This window comes from Hoplias malabaricus, chromosome 10 (assembly GCF_029633855.1).
Source record: "Hoplias malabaricus isolate fHopMal1 chromosome 10, fHopMal1.hap1, whole genome shotgun sequence".
Taxonomy (NCBI): Eukaryota; Metazoa; Chordata; class Actinopteri; order Characiformes; family Erythrinidae; genus Hoplias; species Hoplias malabaricus.
The window spans coordinates 5,721,764-5,740,481 of NC_089809.1; the positions used below are offsets into that span (position 1 = coordinate 5,721,764).

Consider the following 18,718-nt stretch of genomic DNA (forward strand, 5'->3'; position numbering starts at 1 on the left):
TTCGTTTGTTTGTTTTTTAAGCAAAGACATTCCGAAAAAACAATCTCATCCTTTAACGAGAAAAAAAAAACAGCTCACGCCAGAAGGAGTTTACCAGTGTGTTTTAGGCAACATTCACAACAAACCGTTGAATAGCTAATTACCAATATGTGTTAATTTAACTACATTGTGTAACATCTGTTACTTTTAACATTTTTAAAATCATACAACACAACTTTTACAAATAATTTATTATAAACAGTTGTCATTAGTAATAAGTCTGTAAGAATATAAACTGAAAGTATGGATAAATATGGCAGAAATCTGAAAAAGCTAAGCCTACATTAGCATAGGCTTTGCTCCGCAAGTACTTTTAGGTTGCTTTCCAAGTACTTTTTAAGTACACTTAGGTCAAAATTGCAGGAGGAGGTACTATGGAGACCTATCATTCCAGAGTTCACTGCCGTTCCTCTAGTCAATGGTTGGCTTAGAGTATAATGACCTTTGATTCATCTTAAATGAATGTCTAAAATGGAGGGTGAGCCAGCAGCATGTGTGATCCAGTAGTACCAGCCCAAAACACCTAGGCGACCTTGCACTGTGGTCCTGACCTTTGAAGAGTTGATAAAGTGGACAATGAGTGCAGAAAGGACATCGTTTTAATTTTTTGGTTGACCAGTATAGAGTGTACTTTAGGCCTCAAAACAATTTCACTGTGGTAAAGGGTTAACTTAACGTGGTCTTACAAAATTGGACTTTGTAACCTATAGCCCATGATATTTACGCTTAAGTACATTAAACATCTAAACAAATGACTCAAATTGAAATTTAAAAACAAACAGGTCTTATGGTTAGTATTTCGACTGGACCTTTATCAAATATATAGCTAATATTACCCCTGTTCAATTGCTATATGGACGCGTTGGTTTGTCTGCTGTCATTTTAGGAATTCTACGCTGTTTACGCTTCAACTTCTTCGAAGAATAGAAGCTGGACGTATACTTCGTTCCTGAATAGCACTTTTGTTTCGTATAATTCATGCAGCGCCTTCAATTTCTAGGTGGAAAATAGGTAAATGCATAAGTATTTGGACACGGAGCTGTGCGGTTAAAGACGTGTGCCGAGGCTCAATGACAGCCGCTCAGTTCTTAATCTTCTCCGTTTTGTAAGTAGCCTACAAGGGTGCGTCGTATATTTTGCGCAGGGTGCTAAGCTAACGTTAAGCGAGCAACGCCTGACAGGGCTGAGGGCGAAGAGAGAGAGGTGAGTTTAATTTGGATACATTTTGCCATATAGCGACATTTATTTTAATATTTTATTTGTTGTTTGTGTACGGTTACTTATTTAAAAGCCTGCTGAGCACGAATGTAAAGGTGTTTTCCTGTTTTCCAGCTTCATTTTTTATTATCCGTTCCACCTTAAATTTTGCGGCAGAAGCCGTCTGATTCCCGTGTCGCTGGAATATAACTGCCGCACCATTTAAGGTGGAACGGCCAAGTCGACAATGAAGCTAGATAATACAAGTCAATGTGGATTGTCAGCCTTGATTAAAGACTGTAAATTGTTTCTAGGTGATAATATCTTGCTGTTTGTTTGTTAAATGTTGAAATGAAAGTTAACAACATTCACAGTAGTGTATTCAGCTGTTAAGTCCCCCTAGGTTGATGTTGTAATTATATATTCAGAGTGTCACACACACAGATGGGATTTTGATTAATACATTCATATTAAAGTGTATTTTCATGGTTCAAGGGCTGGAATATAAACACTGTCATTAAGTCAGAGCTGGGTGAAATTGTGCAGTGTACAAAGTTATTTGGGTAGTGTACATGCACCCTCAAAGGTACAGAATGGATGACAAAGTTTATACAGAGTATGAATAAATGTACGTAAATCGTACATTTTAAAGTTAACAATTATAAGGGGCCTTTTAAATTTTCCTTTAAAATGCACTCATGCCCATGAGAATTATCAATGCCAAGTGTCTGCTAGAGTGAGTGAGTGATATGAAGCCCCCAGAAATGATCCTGTTGCCACCGTGACTGCTTGTGGCCAGATGCCATCAATTCCTCATGAAATGTTTCAGCAGATTAGAAAGCTGTTGTTTTAGCAATGTTAGGTAAGCCAAATCAACAACAAAACATTTCACAACAAAAAACACTTATTGTCTCTTCATATACTAACAGTTTAATTTAGCAGGTGTTTTGGGAAAAGCCTGTGGAATTGCACCTTAAATACATTTTTTAAAAATAATACAGACATGTAGTTTTTCCTACTTTACTATGGAAAATGAACTTGCAGACTTGAGTGTCCACCTTTTATAATGTTCCCAGTAACTAATCGTTTAAATCTTAATCAGCTTATGTGACATATGTTGATGCCAGTGGAAGATTAGGCTGGAGGGACAGAGATAACAAGTAGTGATGAGGAAGATGGTGATGCAGCAACTTATTTGTCCTGGTACACACAGGAGAAGAATCTCTAAATGTCAAAATTGTTATGAGTCGCATCAGTGGTCAGTTAAATTAAGAATATTCTGAACAGTTGCTGCTTTTATTTTATGTGTGTTTCATTATCTGTAAGCGCTTATCCAGTTCAGGGTCGCGGTGGGTCCAGAGCCTACCTGGAATCATTGGGCGCAAGGCAGGAATACACCCTGGAGGGTGTGCCAGTCCTTCACAGGACAACGCAGACACACACACACACAAACACTCATTCACTCACACACTCACACCTACGGACACTTTTGAGTCGCCAATCCACCTACCAACGTGTGTTTTTGGACTGTGGGAGGAAACCGGAGCACCCGGAGGAAACCCACGCAGACACAGGGAGAACACACCACACTCCTCACAGACAGTCACCCGGAGGAAACCCACGCAGACACAGGGAGAACACACCACACTCCTCACAGACAGTCACCCGGAGGAAACCCACACAGACACAGGGAGATCACACCAACTCCTCACAGACAGTCACCCGGAGGAAACCCACACAGACACAGGGAGATCACACCAACTCCTCACAGACAGTCACCCGGGGGAAACCCACGCAGACACAGGGAGAACACACCACACTCCTCACAGACAGTCACCTGGAGCGGGAATCGAACCCACAACCTCCAGGCCCCTGGAGCTGTGTGACTGTGACACTACCTGCTGCGCAGTCACACAGCGCATGTTGTTTGGTCTTTTTTGGACTGTGGCCCACCACACACTTTGCACTTTGTCCCCCTGGTCAAATGTTCTGCTCTAGATTGCCTGTGTTGAGAGTGAAATGTAGTAGAGTGTAGAGCAGAAAAATTGGATTAAAATATTGCTGTTTCAGTTTTAAATTAAAATTCATTTCTGTGATTTAAGCTTTTATTTTCTCCGAGGAAACAAGCACATGCATTTTTTGCATTCAACGTTTGTTGAGTAATGTTGGGATATCGTTAATATGTCTGTTGTTGTCATTTAAATTTATATCCTGAGTTGTGCTCTAGTGTAACCCTTGTCATACAGCTGTATTTCTCTTCTGTTCGGCAGAAACTCCCTGGTGCTTCTTGGAGCATCCTGACCCAGCGTTGTCATGGCGATGCGGGAACTGGTGGAGGCGGAATGTGGGGGAGCCAATCCCCTCATGAAGTTAACGGGTCACATGACCCAAGAGGGTGGAGCCTGGAGACACAGGTCAACCCCCACTGTAAGTTTAGTTAACATTATTAGTTGATAATGAAGGGTTGAGCTCCCACTGCATGATATACTAACTGATATTGAGCACATTCTGTGCACATTTAATAGTATTAGATACACAGATACATAGGTATTTTTGTATTTCAATGGGCTATTATCCAATTTTGGACCTTTATGTCTTAAATAAGTATGTGTCTGCATGTGGTTCACACTTCAGTCTGTAACTCTCAGAATGTACATGTTCTGCACACACACACGTCATCTACAAAAACATTTCTCTAAAGAGCTATCAATTGACAGTTTTTTTGTTGAGCTGAATGTGTTTTTTCTATTGCATCTCACAAAAATGTTTAAATGTTTTTATTGGACCTTATAAAAAGAATTTGTTGTTCATATTGATTTTTATTTTCATATTTTCAGATTAAAAACTACAGCAAATGTAGGGCTTAAGAGGTTAATTATTTTCTCAGAGATGGAATGTTTCCTGGTTTTTCTTAGCCAAATAATAAAAGAAAAAATGTATTCAAGGGGTTCATGTGATCCTTCTCCCAGCAGTCTGTATTTTGTTCTGAAGCAGTATTGACACTAGGCTGAAATAAAGCTGAAAAGGCCTGAGAAAGAGGTTTGCATTTTCTGCATGGTAGTGGTAAAGCAATGTATTAGTCACAGATGTGTGCAGATGTGCTCATTGTTTTGAATAATGTCTTAAATATTTCACCATATCCTTCTTGTTTTTATGACTGTTTTTTCACTTAGATTCCCCCCACACCAATTGAGATAGCCACAGAGGAGGAGGTATATTTTTTTATTATTTGATTCTGTCTCTTCTGTTTACCAGTTCTTACCAGTCCAGGGCTTTTTCAGTGTCTGAGTGCTCATTTGGGATCAGGTTCTTCTCTTAGATACAATGACTTCTATCACTTCTATCCTACTATGAGACGCTTTATGAAATTGGGTCTGTTACATTCACTAAATTATAAGAGTTAGGAGTACTGCTTATATATTCTATATTTAAATACCATTCAGTGATTTTGCTGAGAAACATAATATTCTGCATTCAGCTAATGTGGTTTACATATGTGTATAATTCCCACCCAGCTAAAACTATATCATCAGTTTTACTATGTTTTTGTTTATTTGTATGTTACAAATCCATAGAATTTAATGTATTTGTTTTATCCCGTCTAAATTAATTGTGATAAAACTGAAAGGACAGTTGAATGTTGTTGGATAACAGCTTTGAGAAAACATTATGATTTCGTTACATGACTGTGTATTTCGCCACAACACTGATGCCACTTTTAATTGCAGCTAGTGAGTGAGTTTCTCCAGGCTCCACCTCGGCCTCCTCACAGCTTCGATATGGGGCAGCTTCTGGAAGAGATGCAGCAGATCGACCAGCAGAGCTACAGACAAGCTCCACAGAGAGGTAACACACACACACACCATCTGAGAAAAGCTATAACGCCTCAGATCCGAGAGCCTTCAGAGATTTTACGTGAACCCAATGTATAACACTGCAGATTCTGATAATCATAAGCAGAATGTAACATGTTTCAAATGTGTAAACACTTCTAGAAGCTGAAAAGCACAGTTTCTCTTCAGGAAAGTTTCAGTCACTGTTAGAGGTTCCGATTCTGCCAATGTGTGAGTCATCTGACAACAAGAACATGGAGGAGTGGAAGGAAAATACTGATGTAATGAACTGATCTAGTATTTGATTCTACCCCTCGTTTGGTGATATTTGAAACAACACAGAATCACTAAAAAAAGCAGAAATATTAATTTTATACAAAGATAATAATTAATGCTACTGTTTCACAATAAAAATTTAAAGCTTCATGTGTGATGTGTGAAGACATGGTAAGAAAAAAACAATATCCACAAGTTCTATTAATTTATAGCATGTTTGTATAGCATAAAGAGGAGCTGGTATTTTCAAATGATGCCAAAAAGTGATCAACAGATTGAAACCAGAGTTTTTTTTTTCCCCCAACAAATAATGTTATTGTATATTCTGTATATCATGAGTAATAACATTTAAATAACTCCTGATTTCAGCCCCCGATGTAGCTGCTTTGGCATTGTCTGGGGACTGGGCGGCTGAATTCCTGTCTGGAGCCGACTCTGCTGCTTCTCCTGGTCAAACAGTTCTTGATACGGCAGATGCTGACTGGACAAGAGAATTTATCAATGAAGTGACAGGTAAGGCTCTAAAAGACAATAAGCTGTGGTTTAGAGTGTGTATTCGGGGTATTTTTAACAAAGTGTTACAGCTATACCACACAAAGTAAACAACTGAATAAATCTTTTATTTATAAATAATAAATAAATTATATTTTTGAGAGATTACACACAGAGCCATAAAAAACATCCTCCTCCTATTGTGTAAATATTCTGTTGTAAAGCCTTCTTAGGGATGAACATGGGTTTACAAACTTTAAGCTAAACAATGTGTTTTTATTACTGAGATTAGAATTGTATTTAATATATTTGCATTGAGGGGCAGCACGGTGGAGCAGCAGGTAGTGTCACAGTCACACAGCTACAGGTGACCTGGAGGTTGTGGGTTCCCAGGTGACTGTCTGTGAGGAGTGTGGTGTGTTCTCCCTGTGTCCGCGTGGGTTTCCTCCGGGTGCTCCGGTTTCCTCCCATAGTCCAAAAACACACGTTGGTAGGTGGATTGGCGACTCAAAGTGTCCGTAGGTGTGAGTGAGTGAGTGTGTGACTGTGTGTGTTGCCCTGTGAAGGACTGGTGCCCCCTCCAGGGTGTATTCCCGCCTTGCATCCAATGATTTCAGGTAGGCTCTGGACCCACTGCAACCCTGAATTGGATAAGCACTTACAGATAATGAATGGATGGATATTTGCATTGATTTACACTTTTGGTGAGTGTTATAGTAGGTACTGAAAATGGTATATATTTCTGTTTGCTAGATGAGATGTGAAGGATGCTTTTATTTAAATGATCAGTCTTCCTCATATATGTAATACGTAATATTAAACTTATTTATCAACAACAAATATGGCGGCACGGTGGCACAGCAGGTAGGTGTCGCAGTCAAAAAGCTCCAGGGGCCTGGAGGTTGTGGGTTCGATTCCCCCTCCGGGTGACTGTCTGCGAGGAGTTGGTGTGTTCTCCCTGTGTCTGCGTGGGTTTCCTCCGGGTGCTCCGGTTTCCTCCCACAGTCCAAAAACACGTTGGTAGGTGGATTGGCGATTCAAAAATTCCGTAGGTGTGAGTCCGTAGTTGTGAGTGTGTGAGTGAATGCGTGTGTGTGTCTGTTTTGCCCTGTGAAGGACTGGCACCCCCTCCAGGGTGTATTCCCGCCTTGCGCCCAATGATTCCAGGTAGGCTCTGGACCCACCGCGACCCTGAACTGGATAAGCGGTTACAGATAATGAATAAATGAATGAATCAACAACAAATATTACATTATTCCCCCAAAAAATGTTAATAATTAATTTCAACAAATTTTCTTTCCTCACACTTAAGTCCATATTTTCTTCCAGATCAGAATACCACTGATAATTGGTAGCTCTTTGCTTTCATTCAATGATAGCAACTTTTATATTATTGACTCTCTCTGTCTCTCTCTTCCTCCTTCTCAGACCCTGGGCGATGGGCTGAAGAGTACCTGGAGCAGTCAGAGGAGAAGCTGTGGTTGGGTGATCTAGGAGAGAAGGAACAGGAGAAAGAATGGTGAGAAAGAGTGAGAGAGAGAGATTCACAGAAATTAAAGTGAAATGTTGATGGGCAGAATGAATATTCTGAATATTATTTGGAGAGTTAAGGATAAATTCCTCAGCTGATAAAGTGTAATTCAGGCATTCCACATTTCAAAGCACTGAGAGGATGTTAACCTTGAAGGCTGAGTTAAAATCTAAACAGGACATATTTGTGGTTGAAGAGTGAATTTGGTTGTTAGAAGTTGTTTATGGATTGAGATTGAGATCCTTAAAGGGAAACATTTTTTGAGATCATGTTGTTTATTGATCTGTTGCTACTAAGTCCTTTTAAGGTTAAAAATGGACTGAGATTGATGTCTTTAAAATGTAGCTTTTACTGAGAAAAGGTTATGTATTTATCTCTTAGACATTTGAGAAAAGATTGCTTTGCTTTCACATTCAGTACCTGTTTGAGACTATAATTCTTTACACTTTTACATGCTGTACTCAAAGATGATTTTTTTAAACATTAAAGCTGGGTCAGATAAATATTTGTAACTCTTTACCCCCTCTGGTAATTGGTTCTCAAACTGCTCCATTTTGTTTTCAGTTTGGGTTTGGTATTGTTTGAGTTTTGTGGCCATGGAAACCAAATAACCAGTCAGAGTTTACATGACGCACAGCTCCACACATCCATATGACTGGATGCAGAGACATGTACACGGTTACAGATAATGAATGAATGAATGAATGAATTAATTAATTAATTAATTAATAATATTCTAATATATACCAACTAGGAATTTTCCCACTTTCATCAAAAATTAATGCTGAAAACTGGGAATTTTCTCACCTCCAACAAAAATTAATACTGGGAACTGTGCTAGTTCTGACAGAATATTACCTCTTCGTTTTTTATTATTATATTTTGACATATATGAATGGTTCGTGATGAACGGGCTAATAAAAATGTTCAAAATTTTGGACGGAAATATTTTAACATTAACGTACATTTTATATTTTCCTATATGTCTTTAGGTCTATCAGGGCTTGATGATACTGAACTGTTTATTGTTCATTGCAGATTATTATCATCTTTGTTTAAATTGCACATTTTATTGAAGTTTCAAACCTAATGAGATTTCATTCATCAGGACAAAGGAGTACGAAGCAGGGGAGGAGCTGAAAAAAACAGCAAATGAACTTCTAGCGAAGGTGGACGACCCCAAACTCCAAAACACAGAAGTAAGCATGTGACCTTCTTGTGCTGGACCTTTTTTTCTCTTGCCGGATCTCATGTGTAACCTGGTAACTTTTGCTTTTACTCTAAAACATTTACTGACACTCAGAAAGACAAATAGATGCTCTGTGACTCCACATATATGCTCCATTTCCATGATTCTTATGATATTTGGCCTCTGTTATTTTGATATAGTTTATGGCTTTTCAGTATTGCCACTATTTTAAACTAGTGAATTAAAAAGTGAATTATCTGACCACACTGAATTTAAATTTTGTGGACACCTGCTCATCCTGTATTTCATCTAAAATGAAATGCGCCACTCTCCTGGGAACACTTTACACTAGAGATTATAGGATTTGAGGGCCTTTAGTTACAGGAACTCTTGTGAGGTCAGGTACTGATGATTCCGGATGTATTGGAAGGAGCCCCATCACTCTAAAGAACACAGTTCCACTGCTACACGGCCCAATGATGGAGGGCTTTTTATACCTGTGTAGCCCATGCTTGGCATTCTGGATTGTAAACTTGTAAGACATGTGCAGCCCCTCCAGAATGTTTTATTGTATGGGTCTATGCTCTTCTATGGGTATTATACAAACTGTGGTGCAGCTGAACAGTGTCAGTAATGGGCGCCCATAAAATGTTTTGGATTCACCCATTAGAGCAAGTGTCCGCAGATTTTTGGCATCAAAGTGCGTGAAAGAAAATGTCAGTGAAAACTTCGATACAGGCTCTGTATCGAAACTGTTGTTGTGTACATTTTGATTAGCTTATTTGTGACCCCCTCACCTCTTCTGTCCTCTGTCTGTTTTTCTCCATGGTGTCAGTTCTAATTATGTTCCATTATTAATTTTCAGTCTTTATCCGTGTTGTTCCGAGTCGAGCCCTGTTCACATTGCCCTGTGTTTGATTAGCTGTAGCCATGGCAACATTTCTTAGCATACACCTTCATGTGATTATGAACCACATCTGTGTGCTCTTTCCCTTTAGCAGTAGATGTGTAATGGCCGTTGTTATTGTTGTTGTTGTCGTTGTGTAGTTCCTGCGGTTCATTAGGCAGATTGGCGAGGGCAGTGTGACTGTGGAAGACAGAGCAGGAAAGCAGCTCACTGATAAAGAGCAGGCCAGGGAAGCACACACCTGGGCCTCCAGCTTCACCCAGGTACGAGCCCTACCTCCTGCCAGAGAGGAACATCAGAAATTGGGCGGCTAGGGACTTCCCAATCCAGTTACTTTCCCACCCAAGTTCTTTAATATTGGCTGTTTGCCCAAAGCAAATCTTATCTTATGTTTAATAATCCAAAAAGGGCTGTGACAATCACCTCTTTTAGGAAGAGTTGCCTTGTTTAGGACTTGATGGACTTAAATGAAGAAGAGCCTAACGTGCAGGGTGATGCAAAATAGGAACATTAAATAACAAGCAAAACGATTATAAAGATAATTGTACCGTTTAATGTAATTGTAAATTTAAGTATAATGTAATGCTAGTCTGAACGAATGTGTTTTAACCTGGACTCTAAACTGAGATCTTTTGGGATTTTGTAGGGAAACCGTTTACAGCATTATTATCGAAAATGCTTTTTTCATGTTTTAAATTTAGCAAAACTAACTTTAAAATTAGTATTGAATGTGACTGCAGTGCTAAATGTGTATAAGCTGCAGTTTAGTGTATAGTGGATGCTCATTTACAGTGCATCTACATTCTTTTGGCTTGAGACATGAATGGGACATTATCTCTGTTATTATCTTTATTATTAGATTATGTATTCCTCATAAAATACCTTATTAAGCTTGAATAACCAATTTAAAATGGCAGCCTTTTACTGTCTGAAAATTACACACTCTTGAATTGTGATTTTGAAAGCATTATACAATAAAACAATTTCATTGTTCCAAAATGTCTTGAATACAACGCAAAAAAGTAAAATAGCATCAAAAAAGGACAAGAATAGGTTTGTATTGGTGTACTCCAAAGTAGATATATATTCTTTCATATTGGACTAGGATAATCTTGGGGCTAATGAATCCTTGCTGGCGGCCGTCTGGACTCAAAGCTGTTTTGCCAAATGAAAACTAACTCCATGCCCTTGCCAATGTGCTCCCACAAGCTCTATTTTATCATGCAGTTTGAAGTCCATTTGGTTTGTAGTGGAGCAAATGTGTTGCATTTCTGCATCAGCCGCTGAGTGGAGCTCTTTATCTGTTAGTTTTAAATCCATATACTACTTTAACATTTACTTCTTCTTTTGTTTACAAACAACTATATCATCTTCTTGACCTATTTGCCTACATCCATACCCAAATATAACTCCTCAATGAACCCAATACCGAACCCACCATGCCCATAAATTCCCGTCCCTCCCACCTGCCTCTTCGTCCAGTTCCTGGAGAAAACAGGGGGAGGGACTGTGCAAGTGGAGTCTCGAGAGTGCAGAGAGAAGAATGACCAAGCTAAAGCTAAACAGGCAGAGCAGTGGGCTTCTATCGTCAGGCAGGTAGGACCCCTGGTGCTTGACAACACAGATACAGTGGTCCTGCTGTTGTTTATTGACATATTTATTTATTTTTATTTGGTTTAGTATTCTGGTATCCTTTCCTGAATATTTTTTACATTGTTTTTGTTTCAGTCTTATTATTTGTACCATAGTTGCTTTAAGGTCTTTGTGCTTTCCTCAGTCGTTAGTATGGTATTGCAAGGCATTTTCTCACAGTAACCTGCTTGCATTTTGTGCAAACAGATCCACCGCCCTGCTCCTTAAAGCCACTCGGTTTTTCATTAAAGGGCAGGTGCCTGTGTAGATGAGTAGTCTGCTTGCTTCGTGTAAGTAGAAAGGGAGGGAAAAAGGGATGAACGAGGGTAAGACGCTTTGTTCTTTGGTCAGCCTTCCCAGCCCCTGTTTATCTTGTGTGTTTGTTTGTTTTTCCCTCCACTCTCATTTATTTTCTCTGTTGTCCTCTGTGTGTACCGTGCAGTGTGGTGGTTGGAATGGATTATAAAGTCTTGGTTCTCTCAGCAGGTTTCAGAAGAATCTGCAGAATCCTGGGTGGATGAGTTCACAACATCAGGGCCAGAGTTTCAGCAGGCCAAAGCTGCTGTGGAGGTAAAGGAGATACTTTAATTTACAGTATTTAAATAGCAGCTGGGCGACACGGTGGAGCAGCAGGTAGTGTCGCAGTCACACAGCTCCAGGGACCTGGAGGTTGTGGGTTCGATTCCCGCTCCGGGTGACTGTCTGTGAGGAGTGTGGTGTGTTCTCCCTGTGTCTGTGTGGGTTTCCTCCGGGTGACTGTCTATGAGGAGTGTGGTGTGTTCTCCCTGTGTCTGCGTGGGTTTCCTCCGGGTGACTGTCTGTGAGGAGTGTGGTGTGTTCTCCCTGTGTCTGCGTGCGTTTCCTCCGAGTGCTCCAGTTTTCTGCTTCCACCTGCAACGTGTGTTTTTGGACTGTGGGAGGAAACCGAAGCACCTGGAGGAAACCCACGCAGACACAGAGAGAACACACCAACTCCTCACAGACAGTCACTCGGAGCGGAAATCGAACCCACAACCTCCAGGCCCCTGGAGCTGTGTGACTGCGACACTACTTGCTGCGCCACCGGGCCGCCCCTTACTTGTTGTTTTATAAAACGAAAATTAAAATTCATATTACATTATTTTCATGTCATTTAACAACTTTACTAAGAGGACGCAATTATTAAATACAGTCAGTCTCCACATTCACATGAGTTGTGTTTGTGTCTGGGTTCAGAGTGATGTAGATTTCTGGGAGAAGCTGCAGCAGGAATGGGAGGAGATGGCGAAGAGGGATGCTGAAGCTCACCCCTGGCTTTCTGATTTTGACCAGCTGCTTAGCACCTCATATGACAAGGTTAACCTTATTTCTTTCTACTCTTTGCAACACGGTGTATTCTGAACACTGTAAACTCCGTTGTTGTTATTATTATGTTACGTGCTGCAACGATAGAACATGATGTAATTACTCCGCCAGCACCAGAATCCCAGAGTTAGACTGATGTGAATAAAGTGGTTTTTATGAGTGTACTTCTCTGAGCTGGATTTCAACCCTGTACTCTCCCTCATGGAAAATCTGTAATTTAACCATTTTTATGGTAAATTACAGAACGCTCAGAAAAATCTTAACTACTACTTTGTAAATATGCTTTTGAAGTGATTACTCATCTGTGACAGGGTAAATACTCTTATCAAAACAAACCTGCATGACCATGGGTATCATTAGAATGTAATGATTACTATGTAATTCCAAGCTTAAAAGCATTTTTAAAAATGTCACCGATAATTTTTTTTCTGTTTCGAGTGCTCAAATGTTCCATGTCTGGTTATTTTTAGGGGTATCAGTTTGAGGAGGAGAATCCTTATCTTTCCCATGAGGACCCACTGGCGGAGGGGGTGCGAAGGATGGAGGCTGGGGATATTCCTGGAGCTGTTAGGCTCTTTGAGAGTGCTGTACAGAGGGAACCAGACAACCAGCTGGTCAGAGTCTTGCATCACTTTTAGAAATAAGCACTGTAGGGATGTCCTTGATTAAAGGAATTGTCATATTTACAACATAAATCAAACCAGATCCCTTTGTTTACATCTCAGCGATTGAATTTGGGAGCATTGTATATCTCAAGCATTATGAGTAGTTTAAACTTAAATTTGCAGACACATGCACTGTTACTGGCCAGCCTACACTGATAAAAGTGATTATGCTGGGCCGCCTACACCAAATGAATGAAATATTGATAACACTGTAACTGTAAATCATAATTGTGTCCGCAGGCCTGGCAGTATCTGGGAACCTGCCAAGCAGAAAATGAACAAGAATTTGCTGCTATCAGTGCCCTCCGCAGGTCAGTGAAGGATCTGCCCTAAAGGCTTACTGATCAGTACTGATTGAGTATATACAGGGGTTGGACAATGAAACTGAAACACCTGTCATTTTAGTGTGGAAGGTTTCATGGCTAAATTGGAGCAGCCTGGTGGCCAATCTTCATTGATTGCACATTGCACCAGTAAAAGCAGCGTGTGAAGGTTTAATTAGCAGAGGGTAAGAGCACAGATTTGCTCAAAATATTGCAATGCACACAACATTACCAGAGTTCAAAAGAGGACACATTGTTGGTGCACGTCTTGCTGGCGCATCTGTGACCAAGACAGCAAGTATTTGTGATGTATCAAGAGCCACGGTATCTAGGGTAATATTAGCATACCACCAAGAAGGACGAAACACATCCAACAGGATTAACTGTGGACGCAAGAGGAAGCCGTCTGAAAGGGATGTTCGGTTGCAGACCCAGATTGTATCCAAAAAACAAAACCACGGCTGCCCAAATCACGCCAGAATTAAACGTGCACCTCGACTCTCCTGTTTCCACCAGAACTGTCCGTCGGGAGCTCCACAGGGTCAATATACACGGCCGGGCTGCTACAGCCAAACCTTTGGTCACTCATGCCAATGCCAAACGTCGATTTAAATGGCGCAAGGAGCGCAAATCTTGGGCTGTGGACAATGTGAAACATGTATTGTTCTCTGATGAGTCCACCTTTACTGTTTTCCCCACATCCGGGAGAGTTACGGTGTGGAGAAGCCCCAAAGAAGTGTACCACCAGACTGTTGCATGCCCAGAATGAAGCATGGGGGTGGATCAGTGATGGTTTGGGCTGCTGTATCATGGCATTCCCTTGGCCCAATACTTGTGCTAGATGGGCTGCCAAGGACTACCGAACCATTCTGGAGGACCATGTGCATCAACATTGTATCCTGAAGGCATGCCATGTATCAGGACGACAATGCACCAATACACACAGCAAGACTGGTGAAAGACTGGTTTGATGAACATGAAAGTGAAGTTGAACATCTCCCATGGCCTGCACAGTCACCAGATCTAAATATTATTGAGCCACTTTGGGGTGTTTTGGAGGAGCGAGTCAGGAGACGTTTTCCTCCACCAGCATCACGTAGTGACCTGGCCACTATCCTGCAAGAAGAATGGCTTCAAATCCCTCTGACCACTGTGCAGGACTTGTGTATGTCATTCCCAAGACGAATTGACGCTGTACTGGCAGCAAAAGGAGGCCCTACACCATACTAATAAATTATTGTGGTCTAAAACCAGGTGTTTCACTTTCATTGTCCAACCCCTGTATATATGACATTGTTTTTTTTTCTCCTCAATGATAAATATGTGAATATTTATATATTTTCTTCTTACTGTATTGTTTTCAGGTGTATTGAGCTGAAGAAAGACAATCTGACAGCTCTGATGGCTCTGGCCGTGAGCTTCACCAATGAATCATTGCACAGACAAGCTTGCGAGACACTGCGTGATTGGCTGAGGCACAACCCTAAGTACCGGCACATCCTGGAGCAGAGGGAGAGAGAGAAGGAAAAGGAGGGCATCCAAGAGAGGGATAAGGAGAGAGAGAGATTCGGATCCCTGTTGCCAGAGTATGGAAATATTCAGACAGAAGGGTTCAGCTGTTCCCCTCTTTTCTTTTCACTTCCTCCATTTCTTCTTTCCTAACGTTTCTGTCTTTTTCTCTCAGGGCACTATTTAATGAGGTTCAGTCATTATTTCTGACAGCGGCAGCTTCTGATCCCACAAGAGTGGACCCTCAGCTACAGTGTGGTCTTGGAGTGCTCTTTAATTTGAGCGGAGAATACGACAAAGCTGTGGACTGTTTTACTGCTGCACTGTCTGTTACTCCACAGGTACACACACAAAAACGTGTATTAGTATTATGTGAAACATGGGGACCCTTGAGTTGATTCTAACCTTTGACCTCCCCTGTACATAAACATGCGGACACTTTCATTGCCTCATATTAAAACACGTTTCTGAAGATTCTAGCACATCGTTACATTGCGTCGACACTGACATATGTGAATACAAGTTAACTGGTGTTTAATATGGGGTAGCACGGTGGCGCAGCAGGTAGTGTTGCAGTCACACAGCTCCAGGGGCCTGGAGGTTGTGGGTTCAAGTCCCGCTCCGGGTGACTGTCTGTGAGGAGTGTGGTGTGTTCTCCCTGTGTCTGCGTGGGTTTCCTCCGGGTGTCTGTCTTTGAGGAGTGTGGTGTGTTCTCCTTGTGTCTGCGTGGGTTTCCTCCCACAGTCCAAAAACACACGTTGGTAGGTGGATTGGCGACTCAAAAGTGTCCGTAGGTATGAATGTGTGTGTGTGTCTGCATTGCCCTGTGATTCCAGGTAGGCTCTGGACCCACCGTGACCCTGAACTGGATAAGTGGTTAATGAATGAATGAATGAATGGTGTTTAATATTCTTTCTGTTAAAAATGAGCTTTTCTATTGATGAGTTTATAAGAGTTTTTTTGCACTGTTCCTTCTGAGATAATAACAAAGACAAAAAATACTGAATGAGAATGAGAAGTGAAACCTTGTTTTTGTACAAAACAATTGCCTAATAAATATGAACTTATTTTAAAATGTTATTTGGATTTGTTTCATATCTTTCTTTTATTTGGAATTGAGAGTTAATTTTCCTGGTCATATTAAGCTCAACGCATCATATATAGTTCATAGAAGAGAACTCATGTTTACAGAATTATAAATATAACATATTTAGTTGAAATATAAATGTGTCTACTTTCTCCATTTCTTCTCGTACCTCTAGGATTATTTGCTGTGGAATAAGTTGGGAGCTACTCTGGCTAATGGCAGCCGATCGGAGGAAGCTGTGGCGGCGTACAGACGAGCTCTGGAGCTTCAGCCTGGGTTTGTACGAAGTCGCTACAACCTGGGGATCAGTTGTGTTAACTTGGGAGCTCACAGGTGAGAGAAAAGGTCCTGTTGTCACTTCTGGGTCTGATTACATTCCCAAACTGTGATTACAGTAATAAAGTTAAATAAAAATGCATTGATTTAAAACTCTATCTGTGTGTCTCTCTCAGAGAGGCGGTAGAACACTTCCTGGAGGCTCTCTCTCTGCAGCGGCAGGCTGCTGGTGACGCTGAGGGTGGAGCTGGACGGGGTCCTGGCGCTGCTGCAACCGTGATGTCTGACAACATCTGGTCGACCCTTCGTATGGCGCTGAGCATGATGGGAGAAAGCTCATTGTACGCAGCAGCAGACCGGCGAGACCTGGACACCTTACTTGCTCACTTCTGCCAGAGAGAGGAAGAGACAGAATGAAGTTGGGGAAAAGAGGGAAAGCAGATAGAGGAGAGGAGGAGGAGGAAGGAGGTGCTGTGCGAATGTGGAAAGACGTGTCATGGCAAGACTATTGATATTAAATGAGGAGTCGTTAGAGAAAGAAAGAGGGGAAGAATGTGAAATATTCACTCAACACATGCACTACATTTGGTGTGAATGGACAGATGGACACACTGGTGGTCATTGGTTGTTTCTGACATATGGGCAATGATCTATCAGAATTTCCCATGGTACATCAGTCACAAAACTGCCAACAAAGTGCCAATGGAGCTATCACTGCTGGTGGACAAAAACCCTCCTGGCTCCAAAATGGCAAATATTTCAGAAGGAAAAATGTTCTCAAATTTCAGTGGACGTTGATGTAAAAAAGATTCCATTCAAAACCAGTTTGAGGCATTTCTATCCGTCTGTTCAGCTTGAAATATCCACACAATGTAAAAGAAAATGAGTATCTTCATATTATGAAAAAAATGGAGACATAAGGTTTTGTTCTGGTAGCGACAATATGCAGAGTGGAAAAGAATCAAACTCAAAGGTCCTTGTCCAGAAAGAGTGGGGTTTTTCATTTTGTTGATCATGAAAATGGCACGTCTTGGCTACAACTGTTTGAAGACACCGAGGTCAATGGCTGGAACTCAAATGGATCCTTATTAGTGTTGCACTCTACATAGGATACAACTACGTTGTTTACTAAATGGCACTGAAAACCAAGGGTTGATGATGTCTGATCATTTGTTTTGCTGAAGTTGTGCAGTCCTGTAGAGATTCTTCATTTTCTGTGGCTTGGCAGACACTGCGAGTGTTAACATTCCCTTTGTTTGTTTGTTAATTTTTTTGGCCTAATAATGAGATAATGCACTCTGAACCAAATTTAGCTGATATAGTGAACAATGATGTGACATATGCCCTGTGAGAAATAGTCAGGCCCTTAAAGTAATTCTGATCAACATTCATAATAAAACAGAAATGGGGATCCATTTATGTCACAGCCAGTATGCTTTTACACTGTGATCTTAACAAAAAGATGTTTGCCTTCAGTTTACTAATTATGCTTTTTGGGAAGGAAGTCTCTTGCCTTGAAGAAACTTGTGTGTGCTGTACTCCATTTTTGTTTCTGTATAAACCAATAATAATGGAGATTGCCATTATCTGTTCAATATGGGGTAAGACTGAGAGGCAAAAAACCATGAGAAACTAATGGAAAAAAAGGACAAAATTGGGAAGTGAACGCCAGCACTCCCTCTCCTTCGCCTCTTGTGAAATTTGATGCTAATGCTGTAAATGAATAGGCTTAATTGTAAATGCTACCAGCCATCTTGTGTACTGTACCTAATTGTATGATTATTATTATTATGCCCGTTTTTGAATATAGCCAACAAACTGTACTGATTATGTATGTAATCCAAGCAATAAAACTTTGAATTAAGGACAGTGGCTGTTGCTATAAAACTAATAATGAATAATGGGTGCATTGTTTCAAACATAATTTTTAGTGAGGTCCAAGTTTTCCTGTCAAATTAGCGTCTAATTACTGTGTATGATTAGTTTTATTATCTGCTATGTACACTATGTAGGAATGGGTCAGAGCTCCATACTTATATTTCTTTCATTTTAACGTCTAAATGAAGACTAAAAATGTTGATAGAAACAAAATAATTTAAATATACAAGTTTTTATAGTTGTGCTTTTGAGTAATGCGTAGGTCCCCATGAATAACATGCATAAAATAATTAATTAAAAAAAAATACCAGAGCCGTTATTTTATCATAAAAATACAATAAAATACAATCAATATTCATTAAAAAAAAAGTAAATGCTTATATGTTACGTTAAAGGAAAAAGGGTGATACTGTATAAAACGAATAATGCTTTATTAAACAATCTATATAAAAAAGATTAGGCTATATTAAATCAGGTATTGTCCGTTATTTTTGTTGTTATGAGGCGTCATTGTTTGATTTTAAATCGGGTTTAAACGCC

At 40.4% G+C, this 18,718-nt stretch overlaps 1 protein-coding gene across 4 annotated transcripts; it reads left to right on the forward strand.

Moving 5' to 3' along the window:
• Positions 1-974: 974 nt before the first annotated feature.
• Positions 975-18,174, forward strand: pex5 (peroxisomal biogenesis factor 5). 4 transcript variants are annotated; one of them, XM_066683733.1, is made up of 16 exons: positions 975-1,242; positions 3,507-3,663; positions 4,410-4,448; positions 4,965-5,082; positions 5,715-5,858; positions 7,266-7,356; positions 8,477-8,567; positions 9,605-9,727; positions 11,580-11,666; positions 12,312-12,431; positions 12,911-13,054; positions 13,346-13,416; positions 14,793-15,014; positions 15,113-15,278; positions 16,200-16,357; positions 16,477-18,174. In XM_066683733.1, the coding sequence occupies exons 2-16, from the start codon at positions 3,550-3,552 to the stop codon at positions 16,715-16,717; spliced, it is 1,929 nt and encodes a 642-aa protein (XP_066539830.1). In that variant the 5' UTR covers positions 975-1,242; positions 3,507-3,549; the 3' UTR covers positions 16,718-18,174. The 4 variants fall into 4 exon arrangements, with proteins under 4 accessions (XP_066539830.1, XP_066539831.1, XP_066539832.1 ...); XM_066683734.1 differs by having other exon boundaries at positions 11,583-11,666; XM_066683735.1 differs by lacking the exon at positions 9,605-9,727.
• The last annotated feature ends 544 nt before the right edge of the window (positions 18,175-18,718 follow it).